General features: G+C 47.5%; 2 protein-coding genes across 3 annotated transcripts in view; both read left to right on the forward strand.

Annotated features, from left to right (window-relative positions):
- Positions 1-17,041, forward strand: part of tbc1d31 (TBC1 domain family, member 31) — a 31,111-nt gene extending 14,070 nt beyond the window's left edge. Inside the window, exons 15-23 of one of the 2 annotated variants that reach the window (XM_036935658.1) lie at positions 959-1,191; positions 1,464-1,616; positions 5,234-5,369; positions 9,629-9,721; positions 9,924-10,064; positions 10,612-10,806; positions 13,330-13,483; positions 14,360-14,515; positions 16,491-17,041. In XM_036935658.1, coding sequence (XP_036791553.1) covers positions 959-1,191; positions 1,464-1,616; positions 5,234-5,369; positions 9,629-9,721; positions 9,924-10,064; positions 10,612-10,806; positions 13,330-13,483; positions 14,360-14,515; positions 16,491-16,609 — 1,380 coding nt within the window. In that variant the 3' untranslated portion in view covers positions 16,610-17,041. The remainder of the gene's footprint in view (positions 1-958; positions 1,192-1,463; positions 1,617-5,233; positions 5,370-9,628; positions 9,722-9,923; positions 10,065-10,611; positions 10,807-13,329; positions 13,484-14,359; positions 14,516-16,490) is intronic. The other variant, XM_036935664.1, reaches the window with a different exon arrangement.
- A 1,015-nt stretch (positions 17,042-18,056) lies between these two features.
- LOC110520809 (protein FAM83A) lies at positions 18,057-25,894 on the forward strand. The gene is made up of 5 exons (XM_036935668.1): positions 18,057-18,833; positions 20,015-20,289; positions 20,795-20,962; positions 23,763-23,887; positions 24,391-25,894. Exons 1-5 carry the CDS (start codon positions 18,587-18,589, stop codon positions 25,490-25,492), a joined length of 1,917 nt encoding a protein of 638 aa, XP_036791563.1. The 5' UTR covers positions 18,057-18,586; the 3' UTR covers positions 25,493-25,894.

Here is a 25,894-nt window from a genome sequence, read left to right on the forward strand (position 1 = left end):
CAGGTTTGACTAGAAGAAGTGACTTTTCGCAGCAGGTTAAGAGAACGTACGCAGCAGGTTAGGAGAACGTACGCAGCAGGTTAGGAGAACGTACGCAGCAGGTTAGGAGAACGTACGCAGCAGGTTAGGAGAACGTACGCAGCAGGTTAGGAGAACGTACGCAGCAGGTTAGGAGAACGTACACAGCAGGTTAGGAGAACGTACGCAGCAGGTTAGGAGAATTAACATGGTAGGTTAGGAACATTTGGTTAAGGGTTAGCTAAAACACTATACATTTTCCCCGATAAGACTCTTAACATATTTAGCTACAACTAAGCTTGCCCTGATAACAGTCTTGGTTTCCACTAATGTGATTCTGCCATAAGGTCTGTCAGGGACTTTTAGGTAAAAACCTTTTTTATTTTTTTATTAACCATTTTTAAAATGTTTTTGCTTAATTAAGAGATGTCTGAGTTATTGATAAATCAGGAAGTCCATTTTAAATCCTTTGTAAATCCACTCCACAATGGCCTGTCAACGTGGAACTTTCTAGGGTCATCAGAGACATTACCATGATGAACCCTATTCAGTTTGGCGTTGATATCGTAACTATTACCCAGGTGTCCTTTCTGCCGTCCTATGAACCCTGCTCATTGCTGCTTGCAGCTACAGTATATGTACCTTCTTCTTCATGAAGGGAAAATGCACCCTTGATTCTCTCCCTGCCTCCCTCTCTCTCCCTGCCTCCCTCTCTCTCCCTGCCTCCCTCTCTCTCCCTGCCTCCCTCTTTCTCTCCCTGCCTCCCTCTTTCTCTCCCTGCCTCCCTCTTTCTCTCCCTGCCTCCCTCTCTCTCCCTGCCTCCCTCTCTCTCCCTGCCTCCCTCTTTCTCTCCCTGCCTCCCTCTTTCTCTCCCTGCCTCCCTCTTTCTCTCCCTGCCTCCCTCTTTCTCTCCCTGCCTCCCTCTTTCTCTCCCTGCCAGTATTTCTTCCACCACCGTAACAACCTGGACATCAGCTCCGTGATAAAGGAGACGTACAGGCTGATGGAGAGCACCCCAGCAGACATCCACCCCAGGAACATGCTGGATGACTTTCAGCCTCTGACCAGGGGACAGTACCCGGTCTTCAACAAGTACCCCACCTACATAGTGGAGTACCAGTCACAGGAGAGAGAGAGGATACGCCAACAGGAAGTGGACTACCTCAGAGAGAGGTCAGATTATATCATTGGCATCTTATCCTTTCTGTGGCATTCTAGAACACTGGCAAAGACCGATAAGGTTAGGGTTAGGGTTAGGGGTTAGGGTTAGGGGTTAGGGTTAGGGTTACATAAGGTTCACACAAAGTCAAACTCTTAACATCTTATCTCTGTTTTTCTTGCAGTAGCAAGGGGGAAAAGCTTGACACGGACGTTTCGGTCAAAGCCTTCTTCAGTATTTGTGTCAAAGAACAGTGTCAGATATGTGTGTGTGTGTGTCTCTCCAGGCAGGCGGTGCAGGAGCTGCGTGCGAAGGCGGTTCAGAGGCAGGCTGAGGACGAGGCATGGTACACCCAGCAGGAGATACTGCAGCAGGCTGAGGAGAAACGCAGGGACATCCTACAGCAAGAGGAGAGCAAGCTGGCTGAACAGAGAACCAGGTCGGAGAACAGACAGACAGTCATCTATGTCTGCCAATTTATTACGACATCAATCATTCAGGTAGCCTAGTGGTTAGAGTGTAGGGACGACAGGTAGCCTAATGGTTAGAATGTAGGGGCAGACAGGTAGCCTAGTGGTTAGAGTGTAGGGGCAGGCAGGTAGCCTAGTGGTTAGAATGTAGGGGCAGACAGGTAACCTAGTGGTTAGAGTGTAGGGACGGCAGGTAGCCTAGTGGTTAGAATGTAGGGGCAGACAGGTAGCCTAGTGGTTAGAGGGTAGTGGCGGCAGGTAGCCTAGTGGTTAGAGTGTAGGGGCGGCAGGTAGCCTAGTGGTTAGAGTGTAGGGGCGGCAGGTAGCCTAGTGGTTAGAGTGTAGGGGCGGCAGGTAGCCTAGTGGTTAGAGTGTAGGGGCGGCAGGTAGCCTAGTGGTTAGAGTGTAGGGGCGGCAGGTAGCCTAGTGGTTAGAGTGTAGGGGCGGCAGGTAGCCTAGTGGTTAGAGTGTAGGGGCGGCAGGTAGCCTAGTGGTTAGAGTGTAGGGGCAGGCAGGTAGCCTAGTGGTTAGAGTGTAGGGACGGCAGGTAGCCTAGTGGTTAGAGTGTAGGGGCGGCAGGTAGCCTAGTGGTTAGAGTGTAGGGGCGGCAGGTAGCCTAGTGGTTAGAGTGTAGGGGCGGCAGGTAGCCTAGTGGTTAGGGTGTAGGGGCGGCAGGTAGCCTAGTGGTTAGAGTGTAGGGGCGGCAGGTAGCCTAGTGGTTAGAGTGTAGGGGCGGCAGGTAGCCTAGTGGTTAGAGTGTAGGGACGGCAGGTAGCCTAGTGGTTAGAGTGTAGGGACGGCAGGTAGCCTATTGGTTAGAGTGTAAGGACGGCAGGTAGCCTAGTGGTTAGAGTGTAAGGACTGCAGGTAGCCTAGTGGTTAGAGTGTAGGGGCGGCAGGTAGCCTAGTGGTTAGAGTGTAGGGGCGGCAGGTAGCCTAGTGGTTAGAGTGTAGGGACGGCAGGTAGCCTAGTGGGTAGAGTGTAGGGGTGGCAGGTAGCCTAGTGGTTAGAGTGTAGGGGCAGGCAGGTAGCCTAGTGGTTAGAGTGTAGGGGCGGCAGGTAGCCTAGTGGTTAGAGTGTAGGGGCGGCAGGTAGCCTAGTGGTTAGAGTGTAGGGGCGGCAGGTAGCCTAATGGTTAGAGTGTAGGGGCGGCAGGTAGCCTAATGGTTAGAGTGTAGGGGCGGCAGGTAGCCTAGTGGTTAGAGTGTAGGGGCGGCAGGTAGCCTAGTGGTTAGAGTGTAAGGACGGCAGATAGCCTAGTGGTTAGAGTGTAAAGACGGCAGGTAGCCTAGTGGTTAGAGTGTAGGGGCGGGCAGGTAGCCTAGTGGTTAGAGTGTAGGGGCGGGCAGGTAGCCTAGTGGTTAGAGTGTAGGGGCGGGCAGGTAGCCTAGTGGTTAGAGTGTAGGGACGGCAAGTAGCCTAGTGGTTAGAGTGTAGGGACGGCAAGTAGCCTAGTGGTTAGAGTGCAGGGACGGCAGGTAGCCTAGTGGTTAGAGTGCAGGGACGGCAGGTAGCCTAGTGGTTAGAGTGTAGGGACGGCAGGTAGCCTAGTGGTTAGAGTGTAGGGGCAGGCAGGTAGCCTAGTGGTTAGAGTGTAAGGGCAGGCAGGTAGCCTAGTGGTTAGAGTGTAGGGGCGGCAGGTAGCCTAGTGGTTAGAGTGTAGGGACGGCAGGTAGCCTAGTGGTTAGAGTGTAGGGGCGGCAGGTAGCCTAGTGGTTAGAGTGTAGGGACGGCAGGTAGCCTAGTGGTTAGAGTGTAGGGACGGCAGGTAGCCTATTGGTTAGAGTGTAAGGACGGCAGGTAGCCTAGTGGTTAGAGTGTAAGGACTGCAGGTAGCCTAGTGGTTAGAGTGTAGGGGCGGCAGGTAGCCTAGTGGTTAGAGTGTAGGGGCGGCAGGTAGCCTAGTGGTTAGAGTGTAGGGACGGCAGGTAGCCTAGTGGGTAGAGTGTAGGGGTGGCAGGTAGCCTAGTGGTTAGAGTGTAGGGGCAGGCAGGTAGCCTAGTGGTTAGAGTGTAGGGGCGGCAGGTAGCCTAGTGGTTAGAGTGTAGGGGCGGCAGGTAGCCTAGTGGTTAGAGTGTAGGGGCGGCAGGTAGCCTAATGGTTAGAGTGTAGGGGCGGCAGGTAGCCTAATGGTTAGAGTGTAGGGGCGGCAGGTAGCCTAGTGGTTAGAGTGTAGGGGCGGCAGGTAGCCTAGTGGTTAGAGTGTAAGGACGGCAGATAGCCTAGTGGTTAGAGTGTAAAGACGGCAGGTAGCCTAGTGGTTAGAGTGTAGGGGCGGGCAGGTAGCCTAGTGGTTAGAGTGTAGGGGCGGGCAGGTAGCCTAGTGGTTAGAGTGTAGGGGCGGGCAGGTAGCCTAGTGGTTAGAGTGTAGGGACGGCAAGTAGCCTAGTGGTTAGAGTGTAGGGACGGCAAGTAGCCTAGTGGTTAGAGTGCAGGGACGGCAGGTAGCCTAGTGGTTAGAGTGTAGGGACGGCAGGTAGCCTAGTGGTTAGAGTGTAGGGGCAGGCAGGTAGCCTAGTGGTTAGAGTGTAGGGACGGCAGGTAGCCTAGTGGTTAGAGTGTAGGGGCAGGCAGGTAGCCTAGTGGTTAGAGTGTAGGGGCAGGCAGGTAGCCTAGTGGTTAGAGTGTAGGGGCGGCAGGTAGCCTAGTGGTTAGAGTGTAGGGACGGCAGGTAGCCTAGTGGTTAGAGTGTAGGGACGGCAGGTAGCCTAGTGGTTAGAGTGTAGGGGCAGGCAGGTAGCCTAGTGGTTAGAGTGTAGGGGCAGGCAGGTAGCCTAGTGGTTAGAGTGTAGGGGCGGCAGATAGCCTAGTGGTTAGAGTGTAGGGACGGCAGGTAGCCTAGTGGTTAGAGTGTAGGGGCAGGCAGGTAGACTAGTGGTTAGAGCATTGGGCCAGTAACCGAAAGGTTGCTAGATCGAATCCCTTGAGCAAGGCAGTTAACCCACTGTTCCCCGGGCGCCGAAGACGTGGATGTCGATTAAGGCAGCCGCCCACAAATCTCTGATTCAGAGAGGAAGACACATTTCAGTTGAATACATTCAGTTGTACAATTTGACTAGCCCCCCGTCCCTTTCCAAGCCAGAACTATGTTTGCATCATGTAGGAGGAGTATTCAGAACATTCTGAGGTAATGTGACACTCCCATGTCATAATTATTGATCCTCATAAATGACTTGGTACAGGCCCATCAAATGTGATGTCACTAATTAAGATGAAATAGACTTGAGTTCCCTGTTCCAAGGTTTATTTATCTGACAGTCTGTAATGTGTCCCCAGGTTAGTCTCTCTGACAGTCTGTAATGTGTCCCCAGGTTAGTCTCTCTGACAGTCTGTAATGTGTCCCCAGGTTAGTCTGACAGTCTGTAATGTGTCCCCAGGTTAGTCTCTCTGACAGTCTGTAATGTGTCCCCAGGTTAGTCTCTCTGACAGTCTGTAATGTGTCCCCAGGTTAGTCTCTCTGACAGTCTGTAATGTGTCCCCAGGTTAGTCTCTGACAGTCTGTAATGTGTCCCCAGGTTAGTCTCTCTGACAGTCTGTAATGTGTCCCCAGGTTAGTCTCTCTGACAGTCTGTAATGCGTCTCCAGGTTAACAGCCATGAAGCGTGAGTTGAAGGTGAAGGAGCTCCAGCTGATGGATGCTGCCAGGAGACGCTTCCTAAAACAGCAGCAGGACCAGAGACTGACTGAACTACACAGACTGGATGAGCAGATACAGAGGAAGGTCTGTTTTCACTTCAGTCACCTCCCTGTATTTAATATTGAAAGAAGAGATTCATTCTTTCAACCATCCTTTTACTTTGTATGTAATGTGATGGGGTGTCTATATGTCCTCTACTGTATATAATGGGGTGTCTATGTATTCTACTGTATATAATGGGGTGTCTATTTGTCCTCTACTGTATATAATGGGGTGTCTATGTATTCTACTGTATATAATGGGGTGTCTATATGTACTCTACTGTATATAATGGGGTGTCTATGTCCTCTACTGTATATAATGGGGTGTCTATATGTACTCTACTGTATATAATGGGGTGTCTATATGTACTCTACTGTATATAATGGGGTGTCTATATGTCCTCTACTGTATATAATGGGGTGTCTATGTATTCTACTGTATATAATGGGGTGTCTATATGTACTCTACTGTATATAATGGGGTGTCTATGTATTCTACTGTATATAATGGGGTGTCTATATGTACTCTACTGTATATAATGGGGTGTCTATGTCCTCTACTGTATATAATGGGGTGTCTATATGTACTCTACTGTATATAATGGGGTGTCTATATGTACTCTACTGTATATAATGGGGTGTCTATATGTCCTCTACTGTATATAATGGGGTGTCTATATGTCCTCTACTGTATATAATGGGGTGTCTATATGTACTCTACTGTATATAATGGGGTGTCTATATGTCCTCTACTGTATATAATGGGGTGTCTATATGTACTCTACTGTATATAATGGGGTGTCTATATGTACTCTACTGTATATAATGGGGTGTCTATATTTTCTTTTATTTTTTTTATTTTACCTTTATTTAACCAGGTAGGCAAGTTGAGAACAAGTTCTCTTTTACAATTGCGACCTGGCCAAGATAAAGCAAAGCAGTTCGACAGATACAACGACACAGAGTTACACATGGAGTAAAACAAACATACAGTCAATAATACAGTATAAACAAGTCTATATACAATGTGAGCAAATTAGGTGAGAAGGGAGGTAAAGGCAAAAAAGGCCATGGTGGCAAGGTAAATACAATATAGCAAGTAAAACACTGGAATGGTAGTTTTGCAATGGAAGAATGTGCAAAGTAGAAATAAAATGGGGTGCAAAGGAGCAAAATAAATAAATTAATTAAATACAGTTGGGAAAGAGGTAGTTGTTTGGGCTAAATTATAGCTGGGCTATGTACAGGTGCAGTAATCTGTGAGTTGCTCTGACAGTTGGTGCTTAAAGCTAGTGAGGGAGATAAGTGTTTCCAGTTTCAGAGATTTTTGTAGTTCGTTCCAGTCATTGGCAGCAGAGAACTGGAAAGAGAGGCGGCCAAAGAAAGAATTGGTTTTGGGGGTGACTAAAGAGATATACCTGCTGGAGCGTGTGCTACAGGTGGGAGATGCTATGGTGACCAGCGAGCTGAGATAAGGGGGGACTTTACCTAGCAGGGTCTTGTAGATGACATGGAGCCAGTGGGTTTGGCGACGAGTATGAAGCGAGGGCCAGCCAACGAGAGCGTACAGGTCGCAATGGTGGGTAGTATATGGGGCTTTGGTGACAAAACGGATTGCACTGTGATAGACTGCATCCAATTTGTTGAGTAGGGTATTGGAGGCTATTTTGTAAATGACATCGCCAAAGTCGAGGATTGGTAGGATGGTCAGTTTTATAAGGGTATGTTTGGCAGCATGAGTGAAGGATGCTTTGTTGCAAAATAGGAAGCCAATTCTAGATTTAACTTTGGATTGGAGATGTTTGATATGGGTCTGGAAGGAGAGTTTACAGTCTAACCAGACACCTAAGTATTTGTAGTTGTCCACGTATTCTAAGTCAGAGCCGTCCAGAGTAGTGATGTTGGACAAGCGGGTAGGTGCAGGTAGCGATCAGTTGAAGAGCATGCATTTAGTTTTACTTGTATTTAAGAGCAATTGGAGGCCACGGAAGGAGAGTTGTATGGCATTGAAGCTTGCCTGGAGGGTTGTTAACACAGTGTCCAAAGAAGGTCCGGAAGTATACAGAATGGTGTCGTCTGCGTAGAGGTGGATCAGAGACTCACCAACAGCAAGAGCGACCTCATTGATGTATACAGAGAAGAGAGTCGGTCCAAGAATTGAACCCTGTGGCACCCCCATAGAGACTGCCAGAGGTCCGGACAACAGACCCTCCGATTTGACACACTGAACTCTATCAGAGAAGTAGTTGGTGAACCAGGCGAGGCAATCATTTGAGAAACCAAGGCTGTTGAGTCTGCCGATGAGGATGTGGTGATTGACAGAGTCGAAAGCCTTGGCCAGATCAATGAATACGGCTGCACAGTAATGTTTCTTATCGATGGCGGTTAAGATATCGTTTAGGACCTTGAGCGTGGCTGAGGTGCACCCATGACCAGCTCTGAAACCAGATTGCATAGCAGAGAAGGTATGGTGAGATTCGAAATGGTCGGTAATCTGTTTGTTGACTTGGCTTTCTCTGTAGCAGTTTGGGTCAAGAGTGTCCCCCCCTTTGAAGAGGGGGATGACCGCAGCTGCTTTCCAATCTTTGGGAATCTCAGACGACACGAAAGAGAGGTTGAACAGGCTAGTAATAGGGGTGGCAACAATTTCGGCAGATCATTTTAGAAAGAAAGGGTCCAGATTGTCTAGCCCGGCTGATTTGTAGGGGTCCAGATTTTGCAGCTCTTTCAGAACATCAGCTGAATGAATTTGGGAGAAGGAGAAATGGGGAAGGCTTGGGTGAGTTGCTGTTGGGGGTGCAGTGCTGTTGACAGGGGTAGGAGTAGCCAGGTGGAAAGCATGGCCAGCAGTAGAAAAATGCTTATTGAAATTTTCAATTATGGTGGATTTATCAGTGGTGACAGTGTTTCCTATCTTCAGTGCAGTGGGCAGCTGGGAGGAGGTGTTCTTATTCTCCATGGACTTTACAGTGTCCCAGAACTTTTTTGAGTTAGTGTTGCAAGAAGCAAATTTCTGCTTGAAAAAGCTAGCCTTGGCTTTTCTAACTGCCTGTGTATAATGGTTTCTAGCTTCCCTGAACAGCTGCATATCACGGGGGCTGTTCGATGCTAATGCAGAACGCCATAGGATGTTTTTGTGTTGGTTAAGGGCAGTCAGGTCTGGGGAGAACCAAGGGCTATATCTGTTCTTGGTTCTAAATTTCTTGAATGGGGCATGTTTATTTAAGATGGTTAGGAAGGCATTTTTAAAAAATATCCAGGCATCCTCTACTGACGGGATGAGGTCAATATCCTTCCAGGATACCCCGGCCAGGCCGATTAGAAATGCCTGCTCGCTGAAGTGTTTCAGGGAGCGTTTTACAGTGATGAGAGGAGGTCGTTTGACCGCTGACCCATTACGGATGCAGGCAATGAGGCAGTGATCGCTGAGATCTTGGTTGAAGACAGCAGAGGTGTATTTAGAGGGGAAGTTGGTTAGGATGATATCTATGAGGGTGCCCGTGTTTAAGGCTTTGGGGAGGTACCTGGTAGGTTCATTGATAATTTGTGTGAGATTGAGGGCATCAAGTTTAGATTGTAGGATGGCTGGGGTGTTAAGCATGTTCCAGTTTAGGTCGCCTAGCAGCACGAGCTCTGAAGATAGATGGGGGGCAATCAGTTCACATATGGTGTCCAGAGCACAGCTGGGGGCAGAGGGTGGTCTATAGCAGGCGGCAACGGTGAGAGACTTGTTTTTAGAGAGGTGGATTTTTAAAAGTAGAAGTTCAAATTGTTTGGGTACAGACCTGGATAGTAGGACAGAACTCTGCAGGCTATCTTTGCAGTAGATTTCAACACCGCCCCCTTTGGCAGTTCTATCTTGTCTGAAAATGTTGTAGTTTGGAATTAAAATGTCTGAATTTTTGGTGGTCTTCCTAAGCCAGGATTCAGACACAGCTAGAACATCCGGGTTGGCAGAGTGTGCTAAAGCAGTGGATAGAACAAACTTAGGGAGGAGGCTTCTAATGTTAACATGCATGAAACCAAGGCTATTACGGTTACAGAAGTCGTCAAAAGAGAGCGAAATTGGTGAGGCTGGTTGCAGGAGAGTGTTTTGAAGATGAGTTGATGGAAAATAAAAAAAATGTATGTGAAAAAAGTTGTAAATATATATATATATATATACAGGACACGACAAGACGAGGACAAAAGACGTCTGAACTGCTATGCGATCTTGGAGTTGAGTTTGTCCTATATGTCCTCTACTGTATATAATGGGGTGTCTATATGTCCTCTACTGTATGGTGTGTTTGTTGGGCTCAGATGAACACCAGAGACCAGGAGACGGCAGCAGCAGTACAGGACATACAAGTCAGACAGATGGAGCTGGAAGCACAGAGACGCCTGTTTGAACAGGTCAGTGACTGTCCTCATCACAACAACAATGTGCAGAGACCCGCCCCTGAGACAAACACCATCTCGTCATTCACATTATATTCCGTGCAGCATGAAGTTAAGACACCACACGTCATTGGCCATTTTAACGCTGTCCAGCTACAATATGGCTTGGTCTTCATTCACCAGACCGTGATGTCACCGTGTAATCCTTGTGATGTAGCAACTGGCCAAGGAGCAGGTGCGTGTGACTCAGGAGGTCAGAGCAGAGGTGGATACCAGGAGACACAGGTCAGAGGTCGAGGAGACCACCTTCCAACACCTCCTTAACAACGACACTGACGTCAGCCTGGGAACCAAGAAGGTGAGCGTTCATCTACTGTATAGTTCCAGAGACTGAAATATAGGGGGTTATTAAACAATGACTGGAGAGAGAGAGACTGACCTCCTCCCCATCTCAGGTTCTAGACTGAAATATAGGGGGTTATTGAACAATGACTGGAGAGAGAGAGAGACTGACCTCCTCCCCATCTCAGGTTCTAGACTGAAATATAGGGGGTTATTGAACAATGACTGGAGAGAGAGAGAGACTGACCTCCTCCCCATCTCAGGTTCTAGACTGAAATATAGGGGGTTATTAAACAATGACTGGAGAGAGAGAGAGACTGACCTCCTCCCCATCTCAGGTTCTAGACTGAAATATAGGGGGTTATTAAACAATGACTGGAGAGAGAGAGAGACTGACCTCCTCCCCATCTCAGGTTCTAGACTGAAATATAGGGGGTTATTGAACAATGACTGGAGAGAGAGAGAGACTGACCACCTCCCCATCTCAGGTTCTAGACTGAAATATAGGGGGTTATTAAACAATGACTGGAGAGAGAGAGAGACTGACCTCCTCCCCATCTCAGGTTCTAGAGGAGTGTTTAGCTGAAGCAGGCCAGCTGGGAGTGGACACCGAGTGGCAGGCTGAGGTGATGAGGCGTCTAGACCAGGAGGATGCAGCCCGGGACAGACACTACCACCATCTGGCTGGACTACACAGAGAGACCCTCACCAAGGAGCAGCAGCTAGTTAACATCATGGAGGACGTAGAGGGACAGAGGGTAGATGATGTAGAGGAGGGTATATACAGTAGAGGGACAGAGGGTAGGAGAGATGATGTAGAGGAGGGTATATACAGTAGGTCATGAGGGACAGAGGGTAGGAGGAGAGATGATGTAGAGGAGGGTATATACAGTAGGTCATGAGGGACAGAGGGTAGGAGGAGAGATGATGTAGAGGAGGGTATATACAGTAGAGGGACAGAGGGTAGGAGAGATGATGTAGAGGGTATATACAGTAGGTCATGAGGACGTAGAGGGACAGAGGGTAGGAGGAGAGATGATGTAGAGGGTATATACAGTAGGTCATGAGGACGTAGAGGGACAGAGGGTAGGAGGAGAGATGATGTAGAGGGTATATACAGTAGATCATGAGGGACAGAGGGTAGGAGGAGAGATGATGATGTAGAGGAGGGTATATACAGTAGGTCATGAGGGACAGAGGGTAGGAGGAGAGATGATGATGTAGAGGGTATATACAGTAGGTCATGAGGGACAGAGGGTAGGAGGAGAGATGATGTAGAGGGTATATACAGTAGGTCATGAGGACGTAGAGGGACAGAGGGTAGGAGGAGAGATGATGATGTAGAGGAGGGTATATACAGTAGGTCATGAGGGACAGAGGAGAGATGATGTCGAGGAGGGTATATACAGTAGGTCATGAGGGACAGAGGGTAGGAGGAGAGATGATGATGTACAGGGTATATACAGTAGGTCATGAGGACGTAGAGGGACAGAGGGTAGGAGAGATGATGTAGAGGGTATATACAGTAGGTCATGAGGGACAGAGGGTAGGAGGAGAGATGAGGATGTAGAGGGTATATACAGTAGGTCATGAGGGACAGAGGGTAGGAGGAGATATGATGATGTAGAGAGGGTATATACAGTAGGTCATGAGGACGTAGAGGGACATAGGGTAGGAGGAGAGATGATGATGTAGAGGAGGGTATATACAGTAGGTCATGAGGGACGTGGAGGGTAGGAGGAGAGATGATGATGTAGAGAGGGTATATACAGTAGGTCATGAGGGACAGAGGGTAGGAGGAGAGATGATGATGTAGAGAGGGTATATACAGTAGGTCATGAGGACGTAGAAGGACAGAGGGTAGGAGGAGAGATGATGTCGAGGAGGGTATATACAGTAGGTCATGCGGAGAGATGAGGATGATGTAGAGAGGGTATATACAGTAGGTCATGAGGACGTAGAGGGACAGAGGGTAGGAGGGGAGATGATGTAGAGGGTATATACAGTAGGTCATGAGGACATAGAGGGTAGGAGGGGAGATGATGTAGAGTATATACAGTAGGTCATGAGGGACAGAGGGTAGGAGGAGAGATGATGATGTAGAGGGTATATACAGTAGGTCATGAGGGACAGAGGGTAGGAGGAGAGATGATGATGTAGAGAGGGTATATACAGTAGGTCATGAGGACGTAGAGGGACATAGGGTAGGAGGAGAGATGATGATGTAGAGGAGGGTATATACAGTAGGTCATGAGGGACAGAGGGTAGGAGGAGAGATGATGATGTAGAGAGGGTATATACAGTAGGTCATGAGGACGTAGAAGGACAGAGGGTAGGAGGAGAGATGATGTCGAGGAGGGTATATACAGTAGGTCATGCGGAGAGATGAGGATGATGTAGAGAGGGTATATACAGTAGGTCATGAGGACGTAGAGGGACAGAGGGTAGGAGGGGAGATGATGTAGAGTATATACAGTAGGTCATGAGGGACAGAGGGTAGGAGGAGAGATGATGATGTAGAGGGTATATACAGTAGGTCATGAGGACATAGAGGGACAGAGGGTAGGAGGGGAGATGATGTAGAGTATATACAGTAGGTCATGAGGGACAGAGGGTAGGAGGAGAGATGATGATGTAGAGGGTATATACAGTAGGTCATGAGGGACGTGGAGGGGGTGTGTTCAGCGGAGGAGGGGGTGTGTTCAGCAGGAGGTGTGCAGTGTGTTCAGGGGAGGAGGGGGTGGTGTTCAGCGGGAGGAGGGGGTGGTGTTCAGCGGGAGGAGGGGGTGGTGTTCAGCGGGAGGAGGGGGTGGTGTTCAGCGGGAGGAGGGGGTGGTGTTCAGCGGAGGAGGGGGTGGTGTTCAGCGGAGGAGGGGGTGGTGTTCAGCGGAGGAGGGGGTGGTGTTCAGCGGGAGGAGGGGGTGGTGTTCAGCGGAGGAGGGGGTGGTGTTCAGCGGAGGAGGGGGTGGTGTTCAGCGGGAGGAGGGGGTTGGTGTTCAGCGGGAGGAGGGGGTTGGTGTTCAGCGGGAGGAGGGGGTGGTGTTCAGCGGAGGAGGGGGTGGTGTTCAGCGGGAGGAGGGGGTTGGTGTTCAGCGGGAGGAGGGGGTGGTGTTCAGCAGGAGGAGGGGGTGTGCAGTGTGTTCAGCAGGAGGTGTGCAGTGTGTTCAGCGGGAGGAGTGCAGTGTGGTCAGCGGGAGGAGGGGGTGTGCAGTGTGTTCAGCGGGAGGAGGGGGTGTGCAGTGTGTTCAGCAGGTGTGCAGTGTGTTCATTCTGCGTTTCAGTGGGAGGAGGTGGTGTCTCAGAAGGCCCAGCTAGAGGAGCAGAGGCAGGCTGCAGCCACAGCCGAGGCCAACAGGAGAGTCTTCCTCAGCCAGGAGGAAGAGGAGAACGAGCAGCACAGAGACAACCTCCGCAGGAGCCAGGACCACTCACTCAGTGAGCCCAGACCCATAGAAATATATGTTGTGGAGAGAATAGGCAGTCAGATATAGAATGTATAGAGGACCTATCTGCAGTATGCTGAGTATTCTACCCCACCACCCACACTACTACACTACAGTCCTGTCACCTAAGGTTACAGTGTCCTCTAAGCTAATAGTTGATGTTGAAGGTTACAGTGTTCCTCTAAGCTAATAGTTGATGTTGAAGGTTACAGTGTTCCTCTAAGCTAATAGTTGAAGGTTAGTGTTCCTTTAAGCTAATAGTTGAAGGTGTCAGTGTTCCTCTAAGCTAATAGTTGATGTTGAAGGTTACAGTGTTCCTCTAAGCTAATAGTTGATGTTGAAGGTTACAGTGTTCCTCTAAGCTAATAGTTGAAGGTTACAGTGTTCCTCTAAGCTAATAGTTGATGTTGAAGGTTACAGTGTTCCTCTAAGCTAATAGTTGAAGGTTACAGTGTTCCTCTAAGCTAATAGTTGAAGGTTACAGTGTTCCTCTAAGCTAATAGTTGATGTTGAAGGTTACAGTGTTCCTCTAAGCTAATAGTTGAAGGTTACAGTGTTCCTCTGAGCTAATAGTTGATGTTGAAGGTTACAGTGTTCCTCTAAGCTAATAGTTGATGTTGAAGGTTACAGTGTTCCTCTAAGCTAATAGTTGAAGGTTACAGTGTTCCTCTGAGCTAATAGTTGATGTTGACGGTGTCAGTGTTCCTCTAAGCTAATAGTTGATGTTGAAGGTGTCAGTGTTCCTCTAAGCTAATAGTTGATGTTGAAAGTGTCAGTGTTCCTATAAGCTAATAGTTGAAGGTGTCAGTGTTCCTCTAAGGCAGGCAGTGTGTGGGGTGTTGGTGACTAATACAGTATGTTTTGGCAGGTCAACAGTGGGAGATGAGAGCCAGGTCTCCATGCTCCACTAGTGGCCTGCTTCACAATCCTGTTGCTTCTCCTGGTCCTCATCAGTCTCAACAACGTCACAGTCCCAACAACATCTGTCTAAACAACCAGTCCACCTCAGACTCCTCCACTTGCTGTGAGTGTTTCTGACTGTCTGTACCACTCTTTATGTCACCTTTATTTAACCAGGTAGACCAGTTGAGAACAGGTTCTTATTTACAACTGCGACCTGGCCAAGATAAAGCAAAGCAGTTCGACACAAAACAGAGTTACACCTGGAATAAACACATGTACAGTCAATACCAATAGAAACACATAGTTACACCTGGAATAAACACATGTACAGTCAATACCAATAGAAACAGAGTTACACCTGGAATAAACACATGTACAGTCAATACCAATAGAAACACAGAGTTACACCTGGAATAAACACATGTACAGTCAATACCAATAGAAACACAGAGTTACACCTGGAATAAACACATGTACAGTCAATACCAATAGAAACACAGAGTTACACCTGGAATAAACACATGTACAGTCAATACCAATAGAAACACAGAGTTACACCTGGAATAAACACATGTACAGTCAATACCAATAGAAACACAGAGTTACACCTGGAATAAACACATGTACAGTCAATACCAATAGAAACACAGAGTTACACCTGGAATAAACACATGTACAGTCAATACCAATAGAAACACAGAGTTACACCTGGAATAAACACATGTACAGTCAATACCAATAGAAACACAGAGTTACACCTGGAATAAACACATGTACAGTCAATACCAATAGAAACACAGAGTTACACCTGGAATAAACACATGTACAGTCAATACCAATAGAAACACAGAGTTACACCTGGAATAAACACATGTACAGTCAATACCAATAGAAACAGAGTTACACCTGGAATAAACACATGTACAGTCAATACCAATAGAAACACAGAGTTACACCTGGAATAAACACATGTACAGTCAATACCAATAGAAACACAGAGTTACACCTGGAATAAACACATGTACAGTCAATACCAATAGAAACACAGTTACACCTGGAATAAACACATGTACAGTCAATACCAATAGAAACACAGAGTTACACCTGGAATAAACACATGTACAGTCAATACCAATAGAAACACAGAGTTACACCTGGAATAAACACATGTACAGTCAATACCAATAGAAACACAGAGTTACACCTGGAATAAACACATGTACAGTCAATACCAATAGAAACACAGAGTTACACCTGGAATAAACACATGTACAGTCAATACCAATAGAAACACAGAGTTACACCTGGAATAAACACATGTACAGTCAATACCAATAGAAACACAGAGTTACACCTGGAATAAACACATGTACAGTCAATACCAATAGAAACACAGAGTTACACCTGGAATAAACACATGTACAGTCAATACCAATAGAAACACAGAGTTACACCTGGAATAAACACATGTACAGTCAATACCAATAGAAACAGAGTTACACCTGGAATAAACACATGTACAGTCAATACCAATAGAAACACAGAGTTACACCTGGAATAAACACATGTACAGTCAATACCAATAGAAACAGAGTTACACCTGGAATAAACACATGTACAGTCAATACCAATAGAAACACAGAGTTACACCTGGAATAAACACATGTACAGTCAATACCAATAGAAACACAGAGTTACACCTGGAATAAACACATGTACAGTCAATACCAATAGAAACACAGAGTTACACCTGGAATAAACACATGTACAGTCAATACCAATAGAAACACAGAGTTACACCTGGAATAAACACATGTACAGTCAATACCAATAGAAACACAGAGTTACACCTGGAATAAACACATGTACAGTCAATACCAATAGAAACACAGAGTTACACCTGGAATAAACACATGTACAGTCAATACCAATAGAAACAAATCTACATTCACTGTTTCTACAGGTCTGTACTCCAGAAGAAAATATCAACAGAATTCTCATCTACCAAGACGTTATTCAGTGTTCCCACTAATCTTGCTGAGTGTACATCCAGACAGTAAGTCCCTGAAGAGTCCTGTGGTGTCTTGTTTTCTCAGTCTCTCTGGACCGGGGTCGAGGGGAGCTGGACTGCAGAGAGAGGGAGTTGATGCAGAACATCAGAGAGCTACGGCAGAAACTGGCGGCCCGCGCCAAAAACTCCAACGTCTCCCAGTAACCACGACGACACACAAACACACCCGCTGTGCCTTTTTGTTTTGCATATCTAGACTTGAAAAGGAAACTGAAATGGTTTGTGGTTTTCTGTCCGTTTTGAAAGAAGATGCTGATATTATTTGCCTTAACAAACAGCTGTCCTCTAACCACAACCCTGGTGTTGACTAGTTAAAGAGGGATTAAATGAAAGCATTCCATGGTCTTAATGAGATTTGTAGCACAACCCTCTCCTGTGTATATTTAGTTATTTAAGTTGTTTTTAAATATTGTTGTATCAACTCGAGTCATTTTATCTCTGCCTTGTTGACTAGTTTCAGTCTTTGCCAGACTATACTCACCAGGCGTGCTCTGGTCTGATGGTGACTTATGACTTGCTTACCTCAGCATAGGTATCCAGGTAATTCACCTTTTAATAAAGCCTTAGCAAATCAAATTGTATTTGTCAGATTCTTTGTAAAACAACAGGTGTAGACTAACAGTGAAATGCTTGGTAAACAACAGATGTAGACTAACAGTGAAATGCTTTGTAAACAACAGGTGTAGACTAACAGTGAAATGCTTGGTAAACAACAGGTGTAGACTAACAGGGAAATGCTTGGTAAACATCAGGTGTAGACTAACAGTGAAATGCTTGGTAAACAACAGGTGTAGACTAACAGTGAAATGCTTTGTAAACAACAGGTGTAGACTAACAGTGAAATGCTTTGTAAACAACAGGTGTAGACTAACAGTGAAATGCTTTGTAAACAACAGGTGTAGACTAACAGTGAAATGCTTGGTAAACAACAGGTGTAGACTAACAGTGAAATGCTTGGTAAACAACAGGTGTAGACTAACAGTGAAATGCTTTGTAAACAACAGGTGTAGACTAACAGTGAAATGCTGACTGACTTCACAACAATGTAGAGAGAAAGAAAACAGGTAATAATACGAGTTATAATATACACACACAGGGCAACTAACGATCACTAGGATACACACACAGGGCAACTAACGATCACTAGGACACACACCCAGGGCGACTAACGATCACTAGGACACACACACAGGGCGACTAACGATCACTAGGACACACACACAGGGCGACTAACGATCACTAGGACACACACACAGGGCGACTAACGATCACTAGGACACACACAGGGCGAGTAACGATCACTAGGATACACACAGGGCGAGTAACGATCACTAGGATACACACACAGGGCGAGTAACGATCAATTGGCTTCAATCAGTGTAGGTGAAGGGGAGGAGACAAGTTAAAGAAGGATTTTTAAGCCTTGAGACATGGATTGTGTCTAACATTCAGAGGGTGAATGGACAAGACAAAAGATTGAGGTGCCTTTGAACGGGGTATGGTAGTAGGTGTCAAGCGCCTCCAGTTTGAGTATGTCAAGAACTGCAACGCTGCTGGGTTTTTTCACGCTCAACGGTTTCAACACCCAGCCAACTTGACACAACTGTGGGAAGCATTGGAGTCAACATGGGCCAGCATCCCTGTGGAACGCTTGAGACACAGTGAGAGAGAGTGATAGACTCACATTGCAGGGACAAGTCTGTGAAGAATGCAGTCAGGTGTTATCAGTCTCCACTGAGCTGATCAGACAGTCATGTTCACCTCTGTCACTCAACTAGACTTCTCTCTCCCACTAAGGGAGGGAGTGCTTTAAACAGCAGGTCTCTGTCACGCTCTCACTCCCACAACAGCTCACCTGTCCCCCCCAGCACACTGCAACCCACAGGTGGAATGTCCTCATAGAAATAACAATACTAGACCGGGCATCCCCATTCAAGTCAATGTAATTCTACTTCTATGGGTGTAGCCAACTGTACAATTGATTGAGGGGGGCAGGTCTCAGAAACCTCACGGCTGCTACTCCATCCCGGTCTGTGTCTCCGCGAGGGTTTTTCACTCAGTAGCAGCAGTAGGTAACGACAGGTAATACGTGTTGATCAGAGAGCCTTGTACAGCTTCACTATGAACCTGCAGAGCAACGGCCTGTCTGTTCAGTGGTACCTGAAGTCCAAGCCGGTGGGGAAGGTGAGGCGGCGTGTACAGGAGATGAAAAACCCATCTGTGTCCCTGGTGTCGGGCGACGTTGACCTCAGCCACAACGAGAGCACCAGATTGGCCATGGACGCCTTGCTGAACCAGGGATTGGACATGTACCAGGAAGTACTGGCCGGAGAGGGCGAAGTGGACTTCCTGTCCAAGGAGGAGAAAGGTTGGTCTTTTTTTCTACTCTGTTCCTCTTATCTACCTTAAACCACCAGTCTGTCCCTGCCTCCTCTTATCTACCTTAAACCCTCAGTCTGTTCCTGACTCCTCTTATCTACCGTAAACCACCAGTCTGTCCCTGACTCCTTATCTACCTTAAACCCTCAGTCTGTTCCTGACTCCTCTTATCTACCTTAAACCATCAGTCTGTCCCTGCCTCTTCTTATCTACCTTAAACCCTCAGTCTGTCCCTGCCTCCTCTTATCTATCTTAAACCCTCAGTCTGTTCCTGCCTCCTCTTATCTACCTTAAACCACCAGTCTGTCCCTGACTCCTTATCTACCTTAAACCCTCAGTCTGTCCCTGACTCTTCTTATCTACCTTAAACCCTCAGTCTGTTCCTGACTCTTCTTATCTACCTTAAACCATCAGTCTGTTCCTGACTCCTCTTATCTACCGTAAACCACCAGTCTGTCCCTGACTCCTTATCTACCTTAAACCCTCAGTCTGTTCCTGACTCCTCTTATCTACCTTAAACCATCAGTCTGTCCCTGCCTCTTCTTATCTACCTTAAACCCTCAGTCTGTTCCTGACTCCTCTTATCTACCTTAAACCATCAGTCTGTTCCTGACTCCTCTTATCTACCTTAAACCCTCAGTCTGTTCCTGACTCCTCTTATCTACCTTAAACCATCAGTCTGTTCCTGACTCCTCTTATCTACCTTAAACCCTCAGTCTGTTCCTGACTCTTCTTATCTACCTTAAACCATCAGTCTGTTCCTGACTCCTCTTATCTACCGTAAACCACCAGTCTGTCCCTGACTCCTTATCTACCTTAAACCCTCAGTCTGTTCCTGACTCCTCTTATCTACCTTAAACCATCAGTCTGTCCCTGCCTCTTCTTATCTACCTTAAACCCTCAGTCTGTTCCTGACTCCTCTTATCTACCTTAAACCCTCAGTCTGTTCCTGACTCCTCTTATCTACCTTAAACCATCAGTCTGTCCCTGCCTCTTCTTATCTACCTTAAACCCTCAGTCTGTCCCTTACTCCTCTTATCTACCGTAAACCCTCTGTCTGTTCTAGTACTGTATTTCTTGCACAACTGTAAAGGGCTTCCTCCCTGAAAAGCATTGTGTAAAAAGCACTAGATATAAAGCCAATGTATTATCACTTATGTTTCTGTAAAGGTTATATCCTGGAGAACACTACAGACCTGAGCACCAGCAGTCTGTGTGGGACGGAGAACGACGACCAGGCAGAGGGCTCCACCACCTCTTCCCAGACAAACACCTGTTGTCCATCTGTGTTGGAGAGCGAGCCCCCTGGCTTGGACCATGGCTGGCCGGCAGAGGACTGGCGCTACCGCCTGCAGGGTGAACCCAGTGTAGAGGTCTACTTCCAGTCTGATAGAGCAGCCGGCATGAAAGACCTGCTCAGGGAGTTCATCAGCAAGGCCACAATGGTACGTCATACAACTTCACTGGTAACGATTTGGAGATGTCAATCTACTCTCATGATTATACCTGCATTATATTTTTGCAGACTTTTAGAAAGCTGCTGATGTCTAAATGCCCTGAAAGTTGGATAATGATGTTTTGAGAGTTTGATCAAGCAGATTCAGTATCGTCTATAATTAAGCAATAAGGCCCAAGGAGGTGTGGTACATAGCCACTATACCACAGCTAAAGGCTGTTCTTACGCACGACGCAACGCGGAGTGCCTGGATACAGCCCGTAGCTGTGGTATATTGGCCATATATCAAACCCTGAGGTGCCTTATTGCTATTATGAACTTGTTACCAACGTATTTAGAGCAGTAAAAATAAATCTCGTCATACCCGTGGTATACGGTCTGATATACCACGGCTGTCAGCCAATCAGCATTCAAGGGCTCAAACCACCCAGTTTATAATGACAACTAATAATGTGGAAGATACGAATCACAGCAAACATGTGATATGTCTGCAGGTTCTGGCCATTGTAATGGACACATTCAGTGATGTGGAGATGTTCTGTGACATCCTGGAGGCAACCAGGAAGAGGAATGTGTCTGTCTACCTGCTCCTGGACCATATCAACCTGCAGGTCTTTGTCAAGATGTGTGAGACGCTACAGATCAACAGTAATCACCTCACTGTGAGTCTCATCATGATATTTAGATGACACTAATGATTGCAAAAGGTGGGGCGGCAGGTAGCCTAGTGGTTAGAGAGGCAGGTAGCCTAGTGGTTAGAGGAGGCAGGTAACCTAGTGGTTAGAGTGGCAGGTAACCTAGTGGTTAGAGGAGGCAGGTAACCTAGTGGTTAGAGTGGCAGGTAACCTAGTGGTTAGAGTGGCAGGTAACCTAGTGGTTAGAGTGGCAGGTAACCTAGTGGTTAGAGAGGCAGGTAACCTAGTGGTTAGAGGAGGCAGGTAGCCTAGTGGTTAGAGGAGGCAGGTAGCCTAGTGGTTAGAGGAGGCAGGTAACCTAGTGGTTAGAGGAGGCAGGTAACCTAGTGGTTAGAGGAGGCAGGTAACCTAGTGGTTAGAGAGGCAGGTAACCTAGTGGTTAGAGTGGCAGGTAACCTAGTGGTTAGAGAGGCAGGTAACCTAGTGGTTAGAGGAGGCAGGTAGCCTAGTGGTTAGAGTGGCAGGTAACCTAGTGGTTAGAGTGGCAGGTAACCTAGTGGTTAGAGGAGGCAGGTAACCTAGTGGTTAGAGGAGGCAGGTAACCTAGTGGTTAGAGGAGGCAGGTAACCTAGTGGTTAGAGGAGGCAGGTAACCTAGTGGTTAGAGTGGCAGGTAACCTAGTGGTTAGAGTGGCAGGTAACCTAGTGGTTAGAGTGGCAGGTAACCTAGTGGTTAGAGAGGCAGGTAACCTAGTGGTTAGAGGAGGCAGGTAGCCTAGTGGTTAGAGTGGCAGGTAACCTAGTGGTTAGAGAGGCAGGTAACCTAGTGGTTAGAGAGGCAGGTAACCTAGTGGTTAGAGTGGCAGGTAACCTAGTGGTTAGAGAGGCAGGTAACCTAGTGGTTAGAGAGGCAGGTAGCCTAGTGGTTAGAGGAGGCAGGTAACCTAGTGGTTAGAGTGGCAGGTAACCTAGTGGTTAGAGAGGCAGGTAACCTAGTGGTTAGAGTGGCAGGTAACCTAGTGGTTAGAGAGGCAGGTAACCTAGTGGTTAGAGGAGGCAGGTAGCCTAGTGGTTAGAGTGGCAGGTAACCTAGTGGTTAGAGTGGCAGGTAACCTAGTGGTTAGAGGAGGCAGGTAACCTAGTGGTTAGAGAGGCAGGTAACCTAGTGGTTAGAGGAGGCAGGTAGCCTAGTGGTTAGAGTGGCAGGTAACCTAGTGGTTAGAGTGGCAGGTAACCTAGTGGTTAGAGTGGCAGGTAACCTAGTGGTTAGAGGAGGCAGGTAACCTAGTGGTTAGAGAGGCAGGTAGCCTAGTGGTTAGAGAGGCAGGTAGCCTAGTGGTTAGAGTGGCAGGTAACCTAGTGGTTAGAGTGGCAGGTAACCTAGTGGATAGAGAGGCAGGTAGCCTAGTGGTTAGAGTGGCAGGTAACCTAGTGGTTAGAGGAGGCAGGTAGCCTAGTGGTTAGAGTGGCAGGTAACCTAGTGGTTAGAGTGGCAGGTAACCTAGTGGTTAGAGGAGGCAGGTAACCTAGTGGTTAGAGGAGGCAGGTAACCTAGTGGTTAGAGGAGGCAGGTAACCTAGTGGTTAGAGGAGGCAGGTAACCTAGTGGTTAGAGAGGCAGGTAGCCTAGTGGTTAGAGAGGCAGGTAGCCTAGTGGTTAGAGTGGCAGGTAACCTAGTGGTTAGAGTGGCAGGTAACCTAGTGGTTAGAGGAGGCAGGTAGCCTAGTGGTTAGAGTGGCAGGTAACCTAGTGGTTAGAGGAGGCAGGTAGCCTAGTGGTTAGAGTGGCAGGTAACCTAGTGGTTAGAGTGGCAGGTAACCTAGTGGTTAGAGTGGCAGGTAACCTAGTGGTTAGAGTGGCAGGTAACCTAGTGGTTAGAGTGGCAGGTAACCTAGTGGTTAGAGTGGCAGGTAACCTAGTGGTTAGAGTGGCAGGTAACCTAGTGGTTAGAGGAGGCAGGTAGCCTAGTGGTTAGAGTGGCAGGTAACCTAGTGGTTAGAGTGGCAGGTAACCTAGTGGTTAGAGTGGCAGGTAACCTAGTGGTTAGAGTGGCAGGTAACCTAGTGGTTAGAGTGGCAGGTAACCTAGTGGTTAGAGGAGGCAGGTAGGCTAGTGGTTAGAGTGGCAGGTAACCTAGTGGTTAGAGTGGCAGGTAGCCTAGTGGTTAGAGTGGCAGGTAACCTAGTGGTTAGAGTGGCAGGTAACCTAGTGGTTAGAGGAGGCAGGTAGCCTAGTGGTTAGAGTGGCAGGTAGCCTAGTGGTTAGAGTGGCAGGTAGCCTAGTGGTTAGTGGCAGGTAACCTGTGGTTAGAGAGGCAGGTAGCCTAGTGGTTAGAGAGGCAGGTAGCCTAGTGGTTAGAGTGGCAGGTAGCCTAGTGGTTCGAGTGGCAGGTAGCCTAGTGGTTAGAGTGGCAGGTAGCCTAGTGGTTAGAGTGGCAGGTAGCCTAGTGGTTAGAGTGGCAGGTAGCCTAGTGGTTAGAGTGGCAGGTAGCCTAGTGGTTAGAGTGGCAGGTAGCCTAGTGGTTAGAGTGGCAGGTAACCTAGTGGTTAAAGTTGCTAGATAGAATTCCCGAGCAGACAAGGTAAAAATCTGTTGTTCTGCCCCTGAACAAGGCAGCTAACCCACTGGTCCTAGACCATCATTGTAAATAAGAATTTGTTCTTAACTGACTTGCCTAGTTACATATATATATATATATTTTTAAAGGTACACCTTTCAGACATTTCTTCATCTTTTTAACTGTACTGTAAACTAGCAATTTGATGATAGCTTTTTGTGTTTGTCATTCACTCACTGCTACATGAAATGCCGCCGTATTCTGTCTGCAGAACATGTCGGTCCGTAGTATACAAGGAGAGACGTATTGTGCAAAGTCTGGAAGGAAACTCACCGGACAGATCAAAGAGAAGTTCATGATCATTGACTGCACTTTAGTGCTGGCTGGATCATACAGGTACATTTCTGTTGTAGAATTAGCTAATAGTCACATCAATGTCACAATCACAGTGGTTGACGTCATTCTGAATAGGTAGATGAACGTTATGATGGTTGTCATTCTGAATAGGTAGATCAACGTTATGATGGTTGACGTCATTCTGAATAGGGAGATCAACGTTATGATGGTTGACGTCATTCTGAATAGGTAGATCAACGTTATGATGGTTGACGCCATTCTGAATAGGGAGATCAACGTTATGATGGCTGATGTCATTCTGAATAGGTAGATCAACGTTATGATGGCTGATGTCATTCTGAATAGGGAGATCAACGTTATGATGGCTGATGTCATTCTGAATAGGTAGATCAACGTTATGATGGTTGACGTCATTCTGAATAGGTAGATCAACGTTATGATGGTTGTTTGAATTTTCAGAAATGTTTTGTAGTAGTAATAATATCTGTTCACTGTGCTCTGTTCCTCAGTTTCACCTGGCTGTCCTGTGCTCTGTTCCTCAGTTTCACCTGGCTGTCCTGGCAGGTCCACAGAAGCCTGGCTGTGCTCTTCAAGGGCAGCGCGGTCAAGCCATTCGACCTGGAGTTCAGGAAGCTCTACGCCAGCTCCAAGCCTGTGCCAGCCTTCCTCACCGTGGCAACGGAGCTCAACCTTACCAGGCCGCTTATCACCCATCAAGCAGCAGCCACCTCAACCCCACTGACAAACCTTCCTTGCCCCAGTGCTGGTACCACGACCCAGAACAGATACTTCAACAACCAGGCTATGGATCAACCAACCACCACAGTTGTGCCCAGATTCAACACTCAATCTACTGTTCAACCAACTACAACCACCCAGCAAAGACACCCCAACACTCAGCCAACAGCACCACCAGCCTCCCAGCAGAGACACCCCAACACTCAGCCAACAGCACCACCAACCTCCCAGCAGAGGTACCCCAACACTCAACCAATAGCACCACCAACCTCCCATCAGAGGTACCCCAACACTCAGCCAATAGCACCACCAACCTCCCATCAGAGGTACCCCAACACTCAGCCAATAGCACCACCAACCTCCCATCAGAGGTACCCCAACACTCAGCCAACAGCACCACCAACCTCCCAGCAGAGACACCCCAACACTCAGCCAACAGCACCAACAACCTCCCGGCAGAGACACCCCAACACTCAGCCAACAACCTCCCAGCAGAGACAACCCAACACTCAGCCAACAACCTCCCAGCAGAGACACCCCAACACTCAGCCAACAGCACCAACAACCTCCCAGCAGAGACACCCCAACACTCAGCCAACAGCACCACCAACCTCCCAGCAGAGACACCACAACACTCAGCCAACAGCACCACCAACCTCCCAGTGCTTGGTGAATCAGTCTTACTACACAGGTCCCCGGAGCCACAGGTTTGACTGGATCACACAGAGACGCACTGCAACCAGGCCTGTCCTGTTCCAGAGAACCTTCTCCAGTGATTACAGTACTGGAGACAACCTGACCTGGCGACCCTTTAACAGCAATTACCTTCTTTATGGAGGGACAACCGGCTTGTTGGACAGACACCCACTTCTCAAGACTGGCCAGTGGTTTACTGTTCCTAAATAACTGAAATGGCATCATACTGAAATTTGACAGTACACCCTGTTTGAGGTAAATTATGTTCTCACAACTGAAAATGGGCAAGTAACCTTCATAGAGTAAATGTGCCTGTTTTGCTTTGCTTGATGCCTGAAATACAGGAGTAGTACTTCAATCACATCATTATCTCATAAGGATGATCATTGTCTGCCTTCAGGCTGAGAGCTTTGTGTTCCAGTACATGTTAATTCAATGGAGTAAAAACAACATGTCACAGACATGAATTCCTCTTCCACCCATCAACCCTGATAGAACCACACTGAGTGACAGCCTAGTGATGTGTGCAACGCTTAGCCAAGGGCCGGGCCTCTTAACAAACATACCTTCTGACAAATCTTCTGATCCATACACTGTCAAGCCCGAGGTAAT

Source organism: Oncorhynchus mykiss, chromosome 2, assembly GCF_013265735.2.
Source record: "Oncorhynchus mykiss isolate Arlee chromosome 2, USDA_OmykA_1.1, whole genome shotgun sequence".
NCBI lineage: Eukaryota > Metazoa > Chordata > Actinopteri > Salmoniformes > Salmonidae > Oncorhynchus > Oncorhynchus mykiss.